Genomic DNA, 16241 nt, shown 5'->3' with positions numbered 1-16241 from the left:
TCCTGAGTACAGAGCCAGGAGTAACCTCTGAGCATTGTCAGATGTGACCAAGAAAGCCAGTAAAACAGTGAAACTTTGTGGATAGTTTATCCTATTTTACTAAAAGCCCTATTGAGTTGGTAAATTGTGAAGGCCAACTCCCTTGTTATGGAGATCATAGCATATTATAAACAGCACAATTTAAAATAAGTGTAATTTATAATCTTATGTTGCTAAAGTATTAGTACTTTCAGTAACTATCAGTAATGCGTTGTAACTCTGAGACTCATTACTTGAGAAAGTATGATGCAAGTAAGCTACTTGCATCATTAAAGAGCAGGGAGCAGGTGCTGGGTCAGATAGTAAGCAGGTGAGGTGTTTGTGCTACATGCGACTAACCTGGGTCTGACTTTCAGCACTATATATGGCCCCCCAAGAGTAATTCCTGAGAAGTGTTGGGTGTGGCCTCCAAACCAAAATAAATGAAGAACATGTACTATGTGGCAGATAATTTTCTTGAGGCTCTATACATATAAATTCATTTAACTTTATCATACCCCTTAGGATTAGCACATTGGCCCATTTTATAAATGGAGAGAGACAGAAGTACCAGAATCCAGACCCAAGTGAGCTCCACCTAGAATCTCAACCTTAACTATGCTACTGTTATCTAGGAATGACTCTTATAGATGAGACTGAGCTTTTCTGTGGAGAGAGATGGATCCTAAAAGCCTACCCTATTGGGGACTCTGTCTCTGGAAAACAGAGTCCAGGTCTTCCAATTCATATCATGCCTGTACTGCTGGTGCACGTGTTCCCCCAGGCCATACACATTGGCACTGGGCAGTCGCATAGAGATCTGCAGGAACTGGTCAGCAAATATGAGCGGCCCGATGCTGGAGTCCAACCTAGACACAAGTGCAAAACACAGGGTCATGACGGCAAGTAGAGTAGAGAGAACACAGTTGCTTAGAGAAGGGCTCTTAAATTTCAGTGTTTCCATGCCTTCTATGTAACCTCCCCACTGGGTTCCTGTCACAGTTTTCCATGGATGCAAGAACTCAGGATTTCTCAAGAGAGAGTCCTATATTGTAGATTTCTTAGGTTTATCCCTAGCCATCTTACTATAGGACCAGATCACTATTCCTGATATAGAAGTTATTCCACGAATAGTTATGGCTGGATAAATGATTAGAAAGACGGAAGATACACGTGCTGAGTGAAATGAGTCAGAAGGAGAGAGAGACATAGACTGATAGCACTCGTTTGTGGGATATAAAAAAATGTATTAGACTATATCCAAGGACAATAGTAAAAAGAACTAGGAGTAATGGTCCACAATTGAAGCTGGCAATAAGACAGGGCTGAGGGTGGAGGCAGTTAAGCTAGAGAAGGGAACACTATGACGATGTTGGTTGGAAATGATTACTCTAGTTAAGAATTGAATGCTAAAGGTATATATGTGTTTGTCTGTGTGTATATATATACATATATATGAGATAATCTATCAATATTTAAATTGAAAACCAACATGCCCAGAAAGAAAGAGAGAAAAAAAGAAAGAGAGAAAGAGAGAGAGAAAAAGGTTGTAGGGGCATGGTGAGAGAGAAACTGGGGACACTGGTCATAGAAATTTTACACTGGGGAAGGAATAGGTGTTGGAACATTGTACAACTGAAACCCAACCATGAATAACTTTGGAACTGTACTCACAGTGATTCTATTTTTTTTAAAGTGGAGAATACAAAAGGGAAAATAAAGAGGAAAAATGAACAAACAAGGAGGAAAGATGAAGGAGGGAAGAAACAAAATAGTGTACACTTAGAGCTGTCCTCTGGCCACCAGCCACGGCAGGTCACCTTCAGAAAGATTGCTGAAATGCACCCCTTCTAGGCTCGTCTCCCTTCCCCAGAAGTGTCCCTTTGCTGAGCCTCGGAATGGTTTTTAATACTTACAGAACACGTCCGTTGCTCTTTCTGATCACTTGGATGCCAAAAGGGTTCTGGGAGACCTTCACATCATAGAGCAAGTTAGAAGCGGCGTTTCCTTGGAAGGGCTTCACATTTTCATGAGGCACTTCAAATCTTTTCTTGTCTGCATCTGTCAACTGCCCAGAGAGAGAAGGCAAAGAGAGCCAAGATGAAAACTCGCTGTCTCCAAAATGGGAACATCTCCTGGGCTTCCCAATCTTTCTGCCTATAGTACCAGAACTTGGGCACGAATCCAGTGAACACAATGTCTGAACAACATGTGAATTTTGTATCGCCCATTCCAATCCTTACCTCTATGGAGACAATTAGTCTTGAGGTGGATTCTGTTGAGAGCTGTGATCTCTAGAATTTCCCAACTCACCAGTTTCCTCTACACTGTATTCAGGGAGTTATCACGCTAAGGAACGCTTGGCTCTATCAGCCAGGTGTGACATAATAATCATCACCATCAAAGAAAACCCCTGGATTAGCAAAACTTAATTTTCTCATGGTCATTTCACTCTTCAGATTTGTAACAAATGCCTCTAAAATTTGAGACATTAAACCCCCTAGAACCTTGAAGTGGAAGCGGCGAGAGGTCTGATTTTCTGCTGTGAGGAGAATATTCCTGATGCTGTTTCCATAGGCAGATGGAGCTGGCAAGCTTCGAAACTGTGCAGTGAAGCCTAAAGGGAGAGAGAGAGAGAGAGGGTTTTCAGAGCTGACTACACCAACTTATAAGACAGTAGCCCCGGAAACTTCGACTTTTACTTAAAGGGGTTGGCAAGATGGCTTTATTCTCTAAAAGAAAAGAGAGGCAGATAGAGACATCATTCATACCTTGACTCAGGTTCAGAATCAAATTCCAGGCAATTGACCTGCAAAATATGACTAAAAACCTCTCCAAATGCCTAACACCTATTGTACCCACTGAATAACGTCTCTGGCTATTATCCCTGCCCATTTATCTTCAGGCTACCTCACAGCTGCTCCATTGCCCTTGTTACATGATAAACCAGGTCATAGTTGAGATTGTCCAAAATAACTCCATTAGGACAAGAGGCCCAGGAGAGTAAGAAGCTTCTCCCTTGATGTTAATGGGCTCCCCAGAGGTGTCGCCTTCCACTATTCCCCAGAAAGTTCATCATTATTCCGCTCTATACCTGGGGGCTAGGGAGGGGTCAGAATGAGCTGTTCACTCCCCAGATGCTGACACTGACTAGCTAACATTCATCAGATGTTTCCAAACTGACAATAATTTTCATGTCATTAAAGCTGCACTTTAGAGGATGGAGGTTAAGGTGCATGCTTTGCTTAGAGCCAAGCCTGTTCCATCCCTGACACTGCATGGTGCCTCGAGCACTGTCAGTTTAAGGTCTGGTGGGCCTCCACAACCCACGAGGATGGCCTGGTGGTCCCTGGCACCGTAGGGTCTGAGTAGCACCACATCCTCAGACCCTCACATTGAAAAATTGGCCTGGCTGGGCCAAAACCATCAGGAATACACCCCTCCCCCAGCCCCCTGAACAATACTTAGGAATAGATTCTAATTCTAATTTTAATGCTATTCGAAAGAGGTACCTGAATACACAACAATTGAAAGTAGAATCAATGGAGACTGAAACATAGATAAACCCTTTCTCCCAAGTAATTTGGGAATAGTAGTCAGGTTAAGCACAAAAAGGTCTTAAGAAACTGTTCTTTTTAAAAAATTTATTAAGTCATAGTCAAGTTGCAAAGTTATTCATGATTGGGTTTCAAGCAATCAAGAACCCATTCTTGGGCAGCACTGGCTCCGACTGCCGCCAAGATGTGACCCCGGGGGCCGCACATGTGCGGCCTCTCCACAGCTACATGAGCATGACTCCAAAGGCCAGCTAAACTACTTTTGGTATAGGCAGCTCCTTGCAGAATGTCTCCAGACTGAGAACTAAGCCTCGGCCCCATGCCTGCCCAGGAGGGGAAAGGTATTTCTCTCTCTTGCCTCTTCCTTGCCGGGGGTGAAGGGCGTAGTGACTGCCATATTTTGACGACCACAGATGAGAGTTTCAAACTTGCAATGATCCAATATCTGGAAGAAATCTCCCTGGACTTAGTTGCTAAAGTACAGAAATCCAAAACCACGCGGCCGCTACTGTGGCCACGTGACCTCATATCTCTTCACAACAGGTCTGACTCTAGTGGGGTACTCCTAACAATAATAGTGAGGTTTTTGTTGAAATATTGAATGTAACCAAAGTAAAGAGAAAGTAAAGTGAAATTTATCAGTTACGGGTCGGGGGGGACGCTTGGGGGGGGGGCGGGATGAAGGGATATTGGTTTTTTTGGTTTTTTTTTTTTGGCTTTTTGAGTCACACCCAGCGATGCTCAGGGGTTACTCCTGGCTTTGCACTCAGGAATTACTCCTGGCGGTGCTTGGGGGACCATATGGGATGCCGGGGATCGAACCCGGGTCAGCAGCGTGCAAGGCAAATGCCCTACCCGCTGTGCTATCACTCCGGCCCCATGTATACTGGTTTTTTGGGGGGGTTTTTGGTGGTGGAATATGGGCACCGGTGAAGGGATGGTTGTTTCAGCATTGTACAACTGAGACTTAAGCCTGAAAGCATTGTTATTTTCCACATGGTGATTCAATAAAATAAAATTTATATTAAATAAAAGAACCCATTCTTCTTAAGTGGGCAAGTCCCAATGACTCTAAACTAATAGTAAGTCATAAAAAAGAAACAATGTAATAAATAGATAAAATCACATTTTATCAGAGTTGTAAAGTCATTTCAGAATCAACTCTTTCTCTCTATAAGTTAAAAGCATGGTAACCAAAAATGTCATAATGTTTGCCCAGGGTTACAAAAGTAATTAAGTCCAGATTGGGCAAGAGATCACATCTCTAAATTCCTGAAAAGGTGATTTTTCTTGATGTCAAATAGATCATAGTTCTTATTGTCATGGCAGGCACCTGGCTCTGCCAAACCTTCCCTCTGCAGCCCAGGGACCATCCTCTGAGTATCTGGCCTCCTGTTCCTGCCAATGCAGCTTACCTGCATTTGTGTCTTTCACGGGACCCTCCATTTGATAGCCATGATTCTTAGAATAGTAGCACCAAGGAATTTTGATGTCCCCTTCAGGGACCCAGCAACAACCACGCTGTATACAGATGGCCTGAAATGAGAGACTAGTTAAGAAACTGCATGGATTGGTTGATTCCATTTATAAATACCATAGAGCATTTGTCTTGCATGTGACTGACCTGAGTTCAATTCCTCCATCCCTCTCGGAGAGCCCAGCAAGCCACCGAGAGTATCCCGCCCGCAAGCCAGAACCCGGCCAGCTACATGTGGTGTATTCAATATGCCAAAAACAGTAACAATAATGGGTCTCATTTCCCAGACCCTGAAAGAGCCTTCAATACGGCAGAGTTGGGAAGGATGAGAGGAGAGGCTGTTAAAATCTCAGGGCTGGGACGAATGGAGACTTTACTGGTGCCCACTCAAGCAGGTCAATGAACAATGGGATGGCAGTGCTACAGTGCTACTTAATGGCACAGTATCATCATTACTCTCATTTTACACATAAGGGAACTGATACTTGGAGAAATTATGCTTTATCACTCAAGGCAGAGTTTGTACTCATAACTGATGGTTTTTAAACCAACATCCTTCCTTGTTACTGTTATTTTTAATAGGGATTGTAACCAATATCTGTCAGCACAATAAAATTGAGAAATTAATTTAATTTTCCAAAATTAAATAGTTATAGCACCAGTAACCCTAAATTACAAGTGGAGTTTCATTTATAATGGTTGGGGGGGATAAAAAAATTTAAGTTTATTCATATACCTTGAAATCAAATCAAATCTCTACATGGACTTTGAAATGAAGATGCATATGTGATATACATGATCTATATTGACATATACATGAGGATATATCTATGTATATTTATATATGTTATATATATTAATATATAATTAAGTATATAATTAATTATATATTAATATATGTATATTTATATAATATAATATAACATATACAGATAAATATACATAGATATATCTATGTATATTTAGATATATTAATACATCTAATATATCTAATATATATCAATTATATAGATATATTAATATATATAACATACACAGATAAATATACTTTTATATACCTATAATCTCAACTACTACCAAGGCAGAGAGTAATTGTGTTTGAAACCGTAAAATACTTTAGTTCTTAAAGACTAGGTCTTCACCTTACACCCCATTTAAGACAAAATCAAAGAGAGACTGAAATGAATACTGTCCCTTTCTCACAAGTAATCTGGGAACAGTAATCAGGTTAAGTTCAAAAAAGTATGAAGATCCAGCTTCTCATGATTGTGAGCAAGTCTAGTAATTCTAAACTCTACAGAACGTAGTTTAGCAACTACAGAGTGTAGTGAAAAGAACTTGACCTTGCTCATTAGGTTACAGGAAAACCTTATCCTTTCTTGCTCTCCTTTCACTTGATCTCTTGCAGCCCTCACCCTACAGATGAGGGTTGTATCAAGGAGGAGCCCACCGGGCACAGGAAGTGAAGGGCCCTCTGACCAAGAGCCCATGAGGAATTGAGTCCTTCAGTCCAACAACCCTTGAGTAACTGAGTGACATCAACGCAGGGATAGAAAAGGAGCCTCCGAAGGGGTCCCAGGAGACTCCTTGACTGCAGTGGTCAACAGCTCTTAACCAAAAGCACCAGCTCGACCAAGACTGGGTATCCAACCACAGAGACTGGGAGAGATATGTTCAGCCTTTCTACTTGGGGATCACTTGTTACAATAGCCCAGAAAGACACTTTGTTCACAGAGGAAAAACCTGAGATCCACAGATATAAAGTTCCACACACGTGAGGTGAATGTCAACGATTCCTTAGCTAGTAAGGGGGCAGAGCCAAAGCAGAGTCCTCAAAACCTGCATTTCCCTTTTCGTGGTTGAGTTCTGCTGAGCACATTTTCAGTGGGATAAGTTTTGACAAAAAAAAAAACCTGAGAAATTTTCATGACTATTTGAACAATCAGAATTCATCAAAGGCTAAATTTTTGCACCAATAACTATAAGGAAGAGAGAGTAATCATGTATTTTTGCAATTACATCATCATGAGACCAGCTTTCATGACGCATTCAACATTCATCAGTAGTTACTAATTTTTTCTCTCAAAATTCACTCAGTTAAGACTCCGGTGTTTTATTACTAAGAAAGGGAAATGTGTTGATAAAGATGTTAAAGAAAATGATTTTTGCTTACTTCCCAGAGAGAAATTGTTTCCCTATGGAAAAAAAATCAAAGAGTGACTGAACAGCTTGATAAAGGGCTTATTGTTATTGACTCACGTCAAAACACCAGTCTCCATCATGGAACTCAGCAGTAGGAAGAAGTGAGAAGTGAGGCAGAGTTTCAGGCATATAAAATTGAAGTGGGTGTTGAAACTAAGGAAAATAGTTGTAGCAAGAAGATATCAAAATGATACATTAAGGTACATGAACATAATTAGACTCAAGACACAAAATTTCTCTTTAAGTTGAACAAGAATTACAACTTAAGTGAAACTGGCAAAATAATATAGAATGTGGCATGACCTCCAATGCAGTATTGAGGTGAACACAGCAGAAAAAAATCTGTAGTGTGTGAAATAAGGAAGGAAAATATGTAAATTCCACTAGTAGAGATATGCCAGTAATGTGCAAGAATATAAAGACCTCAAAATATCAAAACACTTGGGAATCACAAGATAGAAGAGATTAGTGTTAAAGAGAAAATGACAGTCTGGAAAGATAAATAGTGGAATATGCAATGAAGGACATATATATATAATATATATAACTATATATATATATATTAGCACTGTAGCACTAGTGTTATAGTGTAGCACTATTTTAGCACTGTAGTCCCGTTGTTCATTGATTTGATCAAGCACGCACCAGTACTGTCTCCATTGTGAGACTTGTTTCACTAGTTTTGGCATATCAAATACGCCATGGATAGCTTGCCAGGCTCTGCCGTGCAGGTGGGATACTCTCGGTAGCTTGTCGGGCTCTCCGAGAGGGATGGAGGAATTGAACACGGGTCAGCCCTGTGCAAGGCAAATGCCCTACCCGCTGTGCTATCACTCCTTAGAGGAGGAAATGAGGTGTATATGTCACCTTATGAATCCAAAATACAACTCTTGAAACTTTGTCCTTATTTAAAATTACCTTGACCTCCTGTGCATGGATTTTTTTTTTAATAATTTATTTATTTTTAATTAGAGAATCACCGTGAGGGTACAGTTACAGATTTATACACTTTTGTGCTTATACTTCCCTCATACAAAGTTCGGGAACCCATTCCTTCACCAGTGCCCATTCTCCACCACCCGTAAACCCAGCGTCCCTCCCACCCTCCCCAATCCCATCTCCCCCCCAACCCACCCTGCCACTGTGGCAGGGCATTCCCTTCTGTTCTCTCTCTCTAATTAGCTATTGTGGTTTGCAATAAAGGTGTTGAGTGGCCGCTGTGCTCAGTCTCTAGCCCTCATTCAGCCCGCAACTCCCTTCCCCCACATGGCCTTCGACTACAATGTAGTTGGTGATCGCTTCTCTGAGTTGCCCTTTCCCCGGAACGTGAGGCCAGCCTCGAAGCCATGGGGTCAACCTCCTGGTACTTATTTCTACAGTTCTTGGGTATTAGTCTCCCACTCTGATATTCTATATACCATAGATGAGTGCAGTCTTTCTATGTCTGTCTCTCTCTTTCTGACTCATTTCACTCAGCATGAAACTTTTCATGCCCATCCACTTAATTACAAAATTCTTGACTTCCTTTTTTCTAACAGCTGCATAGTATTCCATTGTATAGATGTACCAAAGTTTCCTCAACCAGTCATCCGTTTTGGGGCATTCGGGTTTTTTCCAGATTCTGGCTATTGTAAACAGTGCTGCGATGAAAATACATGTGCATATGTTGTTTCGATTGTACTTTTTTGCCTCTCTGGGATATATTCCCAGCAGTGGTATTGCTGGGTCAAATGGGAATTCAATATCTAATTTTTTGAGAATCGTCCAAATTGTTTTCCAGAAGGGCTGAACCAGTCAGCATTCCCACCAGCAGTGAAGAAGGGTCCCTTTCTCCCCACATCCTCTCCAACAGCGGTTGCTTTTGTTCTTTTGGATGTGTGCTAATCTCTGTGGTGTGAGATGGTATCTCATGGTTGTTTTGATCTGCATCTCTCTGATGATTAGTGATGCAGAGCACTTTTTCATATGCCTTTTGGCCATTCGTATTTCTTCCTTGGTAAAGTTTCTGTTCATTTCTTCGCCCCATTTTTTGATGGGGTTGGATGTTTTCTTCTTGTAGAGTTCAACCAGTGCTTTATATACCATTGATATCAACCCCTTATCTGATGGGTATTGTGTAAATATCCTTTCCCATTCTGTGGATAGTCTTTGGATTCTGGTCACTGTATCTCTTGCGGTGCAGAAGCTTTTTAGTTTAATGTAGTCCCATTTGTTGATCTCTGTTTTTACTAGATTGCTTAGTTCCGTGTCACCTTTGAAGATACCTTTATCTTCAATATCGTGGAGGGTTTTGCCGACCTTGTCTTCAATGTACCTTATGGTTTGTGGTCTAATGTTGAGGTCTTTAATCCATTTTGATCTGACTTTTGTGCATGGTGTCAGGTCAAGGTCTAAACCCATTTTTTTGCATGTGGTTGTCCAGTTGTGCCAGCACCATTTGTTAAAGAGGCTTTCTTTGCTCCACTTCACATCTCTTGCTCCCTTATCAAAGATTAGATGATCATACATTTGGGGTTGTGTGTAGGGATATTCCACCCTGTTCCATTGGTCTAAGGCTCTGCCTTTGTTCCAGTACCATGCTGTTTTAATTGTTACTGCTTTGTAGTAAAGATTGAGGTTGGGGAGGGTGATGCCTCCCATCATCTTTTTCCCAAGAATTGTTTTAGCTATCCTTGGACGTTTGTTATTCCATATGAATTTTAGGATTGCTTGATCCATTTCTTTGAAGAATGTCATGGGTATACTTATAGGGATCGCATTGAATCTGTATAATGCTTTAGGGAGTATTGCCATTTTGACAACATTGATTCTCCCTATCCACGAGCAGGGTATATGTTTCCATTTCCTCATGTCCTCTTTGATTTCATGGAGTAGCGTTCTGTAGTTTTCTTTGTAAAGGTCTTTTACTTCCTTGGTTAAGCTGATTCCGAGGTACTTGATTTTCTGGGGCACGATTGTGAATGGGATTGCTTTTTTCATGTCCCATTCCTCTGCCTCATTGTTTGCATATATGAAGGCCATGGATTTTTGGGTATTGATTTTGTAGCCTGCAACTTTACTGTATAAGTCTATTGTTTCTAAGAGTTTCTTAGTAGAGGTTTTAGGCTTCTCTAGATATAGTATCATGTCGTCTGCAAATAGTGAGAGTTTGATTTCTTCCCTTCCTATCTGGATGCCCTTAATCTCTTTTTCTTGTCTAATAGCTATCGCAAGTACTTCCAGTACTATATTGAAGAGGAGTGGTGAGAGTGGGCATCCTTGTCTTGTGCCCGATCTCAGAGGAAAGGCCCTTAGTTTTTCCCCGTTGAGGATAATGCTTGCCGTAGGCTTGTGATAGATGGCTTCGACTATCTTGAGGAAAGTTCCTCCAAACCCCATTTTGGCGAGGGTTTTCATCATGAAAGGATGTTGGATCTTGTCAAATGCTTTCTCTGCATCTATTGATATGATCATATAGTTTTTGTCTTTACTTTTGTTGATATGCTGGATTATGTTGATTGATTTCTGAATGTTAAACCATCCTTGCATCCCTGGGATGAATCCCACTTGGTCGTGATGTATGATCTTTTTGATGAGTTGTTGGATCCTATTTGCTAGTATTTTGTTGAGGATCTTCGCATCGGTGTTCATCAGGGAAATTGGTCTGTAATTTTCTTTCTTAGTGGTGTCTTTGTTTGCTTTTGGTATTAGGGAGATATGTGCTTCATAGAAACTGTTTGGGAGAGTTCCTGTTTTTTCAATTTCCTGGAAAAGTTTGAGGAAAACAGGCAATAGGTCTTCTTTAAATGTTTGGAAGAATTCGCCAGTGAAACCATCTGGGCCTGGGCTTTTGTTTTTGGGGAGGTTTTTGATTACCGTTTCAATTTCCTTAACATTGATGGGTCTATTCAGGTATTCCAGGTCTTCTTTCTTCAGTGTTGGGAGATTGTAGGAATCAAGGAATCCATCCATTTCTTTTAGGTTCTCCTTTTTTGTGGCATAAAGACCTTCAAAGTAGTCTCTAATGATCTTTTGAATCTCACTGGTTTCTGTTATGATGTCCCCCTTTTCATTTCTGATTTGATTTATTGGAGTTTTCTCTCTTTCTTTCTTTGTGAGTCTTGCTAGCGGTTTATCAATCTTATTTATTTTCTCAAAGAACCAGCTCTTTGTTTCATTGATCTTTCGGATTGTTTTTTTGGTTTCGATGTCATTAATTTCTGCTCTAATTTTTATTATTTCTTTCCTTCGGTCTGGTTTGGGGTCCTTTTTCTGGTCCTTTTCTAAGGTCCTGAGTCGTGAATTCAAGCTATCTATGTGGGTCCTTTCTTCCTTCCTGAGGAATGCTTGGAGAGCTATAAATTTTCCCCTTAACACGGCTTTAGCTGCGTCCCATAGGTTTTGGTAGCTCGTGTCTTCATTCTCATTTGTTTCTAAGTACCTTTTGATTTCTTCCTTGATTTCCTTCCTGACCCACTCATTGTTAAACATTGAATTGTTTAATTTCCAGGTGTTTGATTTGATTTTCCGTGTTTGTGAGTGGTTAGCTTCTATCTTCAGCGCATCGTGGTCTGAAAAGATGGTTGATACAATTTCTATTTTTCCGATTCTATTGAGGTATGTTCTGGGGCCCAGTACATGGTCTATTTTAGAAAATGTTCCATGTGCACTGGAAAAGAATGTATATTCTTTCTTTTTGGGGTGTAAGGCCCTGTATAGGTCTATTAGGCCTCTCTCTTCAATTTCTTCTTTCAGAGTCAGTGTTTCCTTGTTGAGTTTTGTTCTTGTGGATCTATCTAGAGGCAATAAGGCCGTATTGAAGTCTCCAACTACAATTGTGCTGTTAGTGATGTCCTCTTTGAAGTCTGTTAGGAGTTGTTTTAAATATTTAGCCGGTCGTTCGTTAGGAGCATATACGTTTAAGAGTGTGATTTCTTCCTGTTGTACATATCCCTTGATAAACAGAAAATGACCTTCGCTGTCCCTTTTGATCTTTTTCATCCTGAAATCTATGTTGTCGGATACCAGGTTGGCCACTCCAGCTTTTTTAAGGGGGTTGTTTGCTTGGAGGATTGTTTTCCATCCTTTGACTTTGAGTCTATGTTAACTCTGTTTGTTCAGGTGTGTTTCTTGCAGGCAACAGAATGTTGGGTTTAATTTCCGGATCCATTTAGCCACTCTGTGTCTCTTGATAGGTGCATTTAGGCCATTGACATTGAGAGAGATTATTGTGATGTGGTTTTGTGTCATCTTTCTGTGGGATTTATTGTTCTTATGGGGCTCCTCCTTGTCTTACAGTAGCCCCTTTAGACCTTCTTTCAAGATTGGTTTTGAGTCTATGAAGGACCTGAGCTGTTGTTTATCCGAGAAGTAGTGTATGGTTCCTTCGAGTTTGAGTGAGAGTTTAGCCGGATAAAGTATTCTTGGTGAGGCATTCATTTCGTTGAGTTTTTTCACTATGTCCCACCATTGTCTTCGGGCTCGGAGGGTTTCTTCTGACAGATCGGCCGTAAATCTGAGGGGTGCTCCTTTGTATGTGATTTCCTTCCTTGACCTTGCTGCTTTGTGCATGGATTTTTTTATTTAGATCCTAGATAACCCATGGAACTGTGAAAGAAGAGGGACAGACAATAATAAACAGGCAGTTTCAGAGGCAGAATGGCTAGTACCCAAGTAGTGATGACAGAAAAGATACCCAGTTTTAGTATAAATCTGACTTTTGTTTGTGACATGCTTATACAGGCAACTTAGGGTTTAAATAAAATTCAGACTTATGGGTGAACTGTGCTTTTTAGTTTTTTGTTTGTTTTGTTACAAAGCCTACAGACAAAAGGATTTTCCAACTCTTCCTTTTATACTATCATGCAAGTATGGATGATACCTCTGTGGGTGTCTGGTCAAGGATGCAGCTGATCCGATCTTCTCTTTTTATTGCTGCACATTCAGTAACATCAGGAACTGTAAGAAGTCAGTGTAAAATAATTATTAGACAGATTTAATATCAAGCATTCAATATCCCCATAGTTCTCAACACCTTTGACTGTATGCACTCCGCAAATGATGAGTTTCCTTCACTCTGAGGTTCTGAAATGCTTACATTCACTCTGTAAGGACTCCATTTGCTTCTATTGTAGGTATGCCTGTATCATTTTCTACAAACAAGACCCTTCCCTACATGACAGTGCCTACAAATCAAGCATATGACTCCACCATTAGCTTAGGAACCCTCCCAGGAAAAAATCAATTATCTCTAATCCAGGAACCAATAAACTATGATCTGAGGATCAAATGAAGACATCGCTTAATTTTTTTTTACTTTTAAAATTTATTTTTAAATATAGTGTCCTTAGGCCTAAGCCACATGAGGTATTTTGCGGGTGTTTTGTGGTGGGGGGGGAGTTTGGGGCCACACTTGGTGACCCTCAGGGCTTACTGCTGGCTCTGTGCTCAGAGGATCATATGTAGTAATAGCCACTGAGCCAGAGTCTGCCTTATGCAAGACAAGCACCTTAACCCCTGTACTCTCTTCAGCCCAGGTTTTATTTTTTAATGAATTGTCTATAGCTGTTCTTTCACTAAGAAGGGAGAACTAAGTGGTTAGGACAGAGACTCACAAAAGGTAAGACATTAGTTATCTGGTTCTTTACCAAAACATCTGGAGGTGTTGCTCTGTCCTTCTCTACCCCCTGCTCTGGTCCTTCTCTATCCCCAGCTGCTGATTTATACATGCAGAGGAGGATGCTGCCTTGAATGTTACTCGCTAATCCTAAGAGCCTGAATTCTGCTTGCTCTGTCATTAAGAAATACTTTTTTTTTTTTACAAACTAATGAACTTTCATGTTTGCATTTCAGTCATACAGTGATCTTTTACATCCTTCCACAGGTGCCCATTCTCCTCCAACAATGTTCCCATTATCCCTCCCACCACCCCCACCCCAACCCCCACCACTCCACCCTGCCTCTGAGGCAGGGCATTCCCTTTTGTTCTCTCTCCTTTGGGGTATTGTAGCTCATTAAGCCGTACTTTTGAGGGAGAACATTCTGATGGAAATGGTCTTCTGTGACAAGAACTGTAGAGAGAGACCAATAACATAGACATTGGCAGCTAGATTTCACCAAAGCACTTCAATTGGATTTGAGAAGCGATCAAGTAGAAAATACAAGTTGGTTGTGTACTACCATCAGGAAGAGAGATTTCTTTAAGGTGTTCTGCAATAAGCTAATGGAAGCATTCAGACAAAATAATGAGGGTTTGAACTGGTTTTCTTTTCAATAGGCTTTCTAAGTGGTGATTGAAAAAGTCCATCTGGGGACTAGCTTCTGCCTAAAATGAAAGTTCCATCATCAGGATTATAAGATGTTCAGTTTGAATCATTTTTAAGTCAATCTAATTTCTCACAAATGTAAACATTGCATGATCGGGGGTCGAGGGGACAAGGAGGGAGGACATGCCAGGCACATATTGCTCCTGGAAAGTACTAGTTCATCTGGTTCCTATATGAATCTTAGTTAAGTCATGAATAACTCATTTTAGAGCAAAACAGTTCAACAAACTTTTTCAATTTAAATAATTTATTCATTCCTTCAGGACAGTAGGAACTTGCTCTTTAAATACTAGAAAGATGAGTTTGTGTTGACATCAATTCAACTAATGAATCCCCCAAATCCTCTCCCCACACTGCCACCACACACACACACACACACACACACACACTACACATTTTCCCCCTGGAGGTCATCCAAGTCAGCTTAGGAAAACAATGCTGTCATTGCTACTTTGTTTTCATTTTATATAAAGTTTATTAAAAGCAAATACTAGAGAGGCATCTAACTAAATCTAACAATATAAAATGCATACATTTCCAGTGATGTTTGGGCCTAGAATTCCAAGCCAACCATTAGTAGCATATCAATAACATCTTGTGAATTTATTCAACAGCTATTAGAGCATGGTTATGTGCTGGTTGTCTGGTAGACACTTGGGGAACATCAATGAACAAATAAATATATTCTTAGCAGATAAATGTATCAGAAATATGGCACAAACATACACTGGAACATGGTAAAGAGGGGAATTCTGAATACTATGTATCCTAGAATGCTTATTATTACTCTGTTATTGTTATAGAATCAGGACCCTTAGGCTCCAGCAACCATCTATCTGCTGAGCCCCCAGGACTACAGAGCCCCAAACACCACTGGGAGCAGTCCCCAGCACAGAGCTGAAAGTAGCCCATGAGCATTGCTGGTGTGACTTCCATATCAAAAACAAAATAAAGTGAAAATTAAATAAAATAACAAAGGAATTCTGCAGCATGTACAATGTAAAGGAAGGAAATGAGAACATTGTACTAAGAAGATAAGCCAGTCTCTGACAGACAATTTCATCCTCCTCACTGTCTGGTTCTGAATACCAAGTGGTCGAATTCATTACATGTATTAGATTAAACTCAAGGTTTACTGAATGATAGATTTAATTAATGTAAAGAGAAATGACATAAATGAATAGTTCTGAGCAGTGGTCTGCTGGCAAACTGACTCTTCAAAAACATTAAAATAAGAAAAAAAAGCTTTAATTTGTAACTTTTGCTAATTAAAAAAATTATCTGGGGCCACAATCTCTTAAGAAGCTATCTCTGGTAGATTTTTTAAGAATGAAATACGCCTGAAATGCCTTAATTTGTTATTTGATATTCAATTGCTTTCAATATTCTTCTTTCAAGGGTCAGAGATGTCACTCAGCATATTTCAGTCTCTGGTTTGATTCTTTGTACACACACAAATGACACAACACACACACAATAAAACAACAACATATTGTTCTTTCTTATTGTACATTGTTAGTCAACAGAATTAAAATTTTTCATTGAAAATCAACAAATGAACTCAAGAATTGCTATGAAATCATGCACCAGGCTAAGTGGGAAGAGAGTCAGGACTTAGACTAACAACAGTGAATGCCTCTTGTAGAGGCACTGCTCACCAACACACATGTACATCTATGCACT

The 16241-nt window shown here is 40.3% G+C and overlaps 1 protein-coding gene across 1 annotated transcript in view; it reads right to left on the bottom strand.

Moving 5' to 3' along the window:
* LOC129402573 (maltase-glucoamylase-like) overlaps positions 1-16241 on the bottom strand; it is a 92178-nt gene that overhangs the window by 69109 nt on the left and 6828 nt on the right. The window contains 5 exon segments of the mRNA XM_055129608.1: positions 716-887; positions 1935-2086; positions 2526-2635; positions 4991-5111; positions 13115-13191. Of these exon segments, the coding sequence (XP_054985583.1) occupies positions 716-887; positions 1935-2086; positions 2526-2635; positions 4991-5111; positions 13115-13191 (632 nt within the window).

Source organism: Sorex araneus, chromosome 1 (assembly GCF_027595985.1).
Source record: "Sorex araneus isolate mSorAra2 chromosome 1, mSorAra2.pri, whole genome shotgun sequence".
In the NCBI taxonomy this organism is placed as follows: Eukaryota; Metazoa; Chordata; class Mammalia; order Eulipotyphla; family Soricidae; genus Sorex; species Sorex araneus.
The sequence above is the reverse complement of the archived record's forward strand: the minus strand, read 5'-3'. Positions and strand labels throughout refer to the sequence as shown.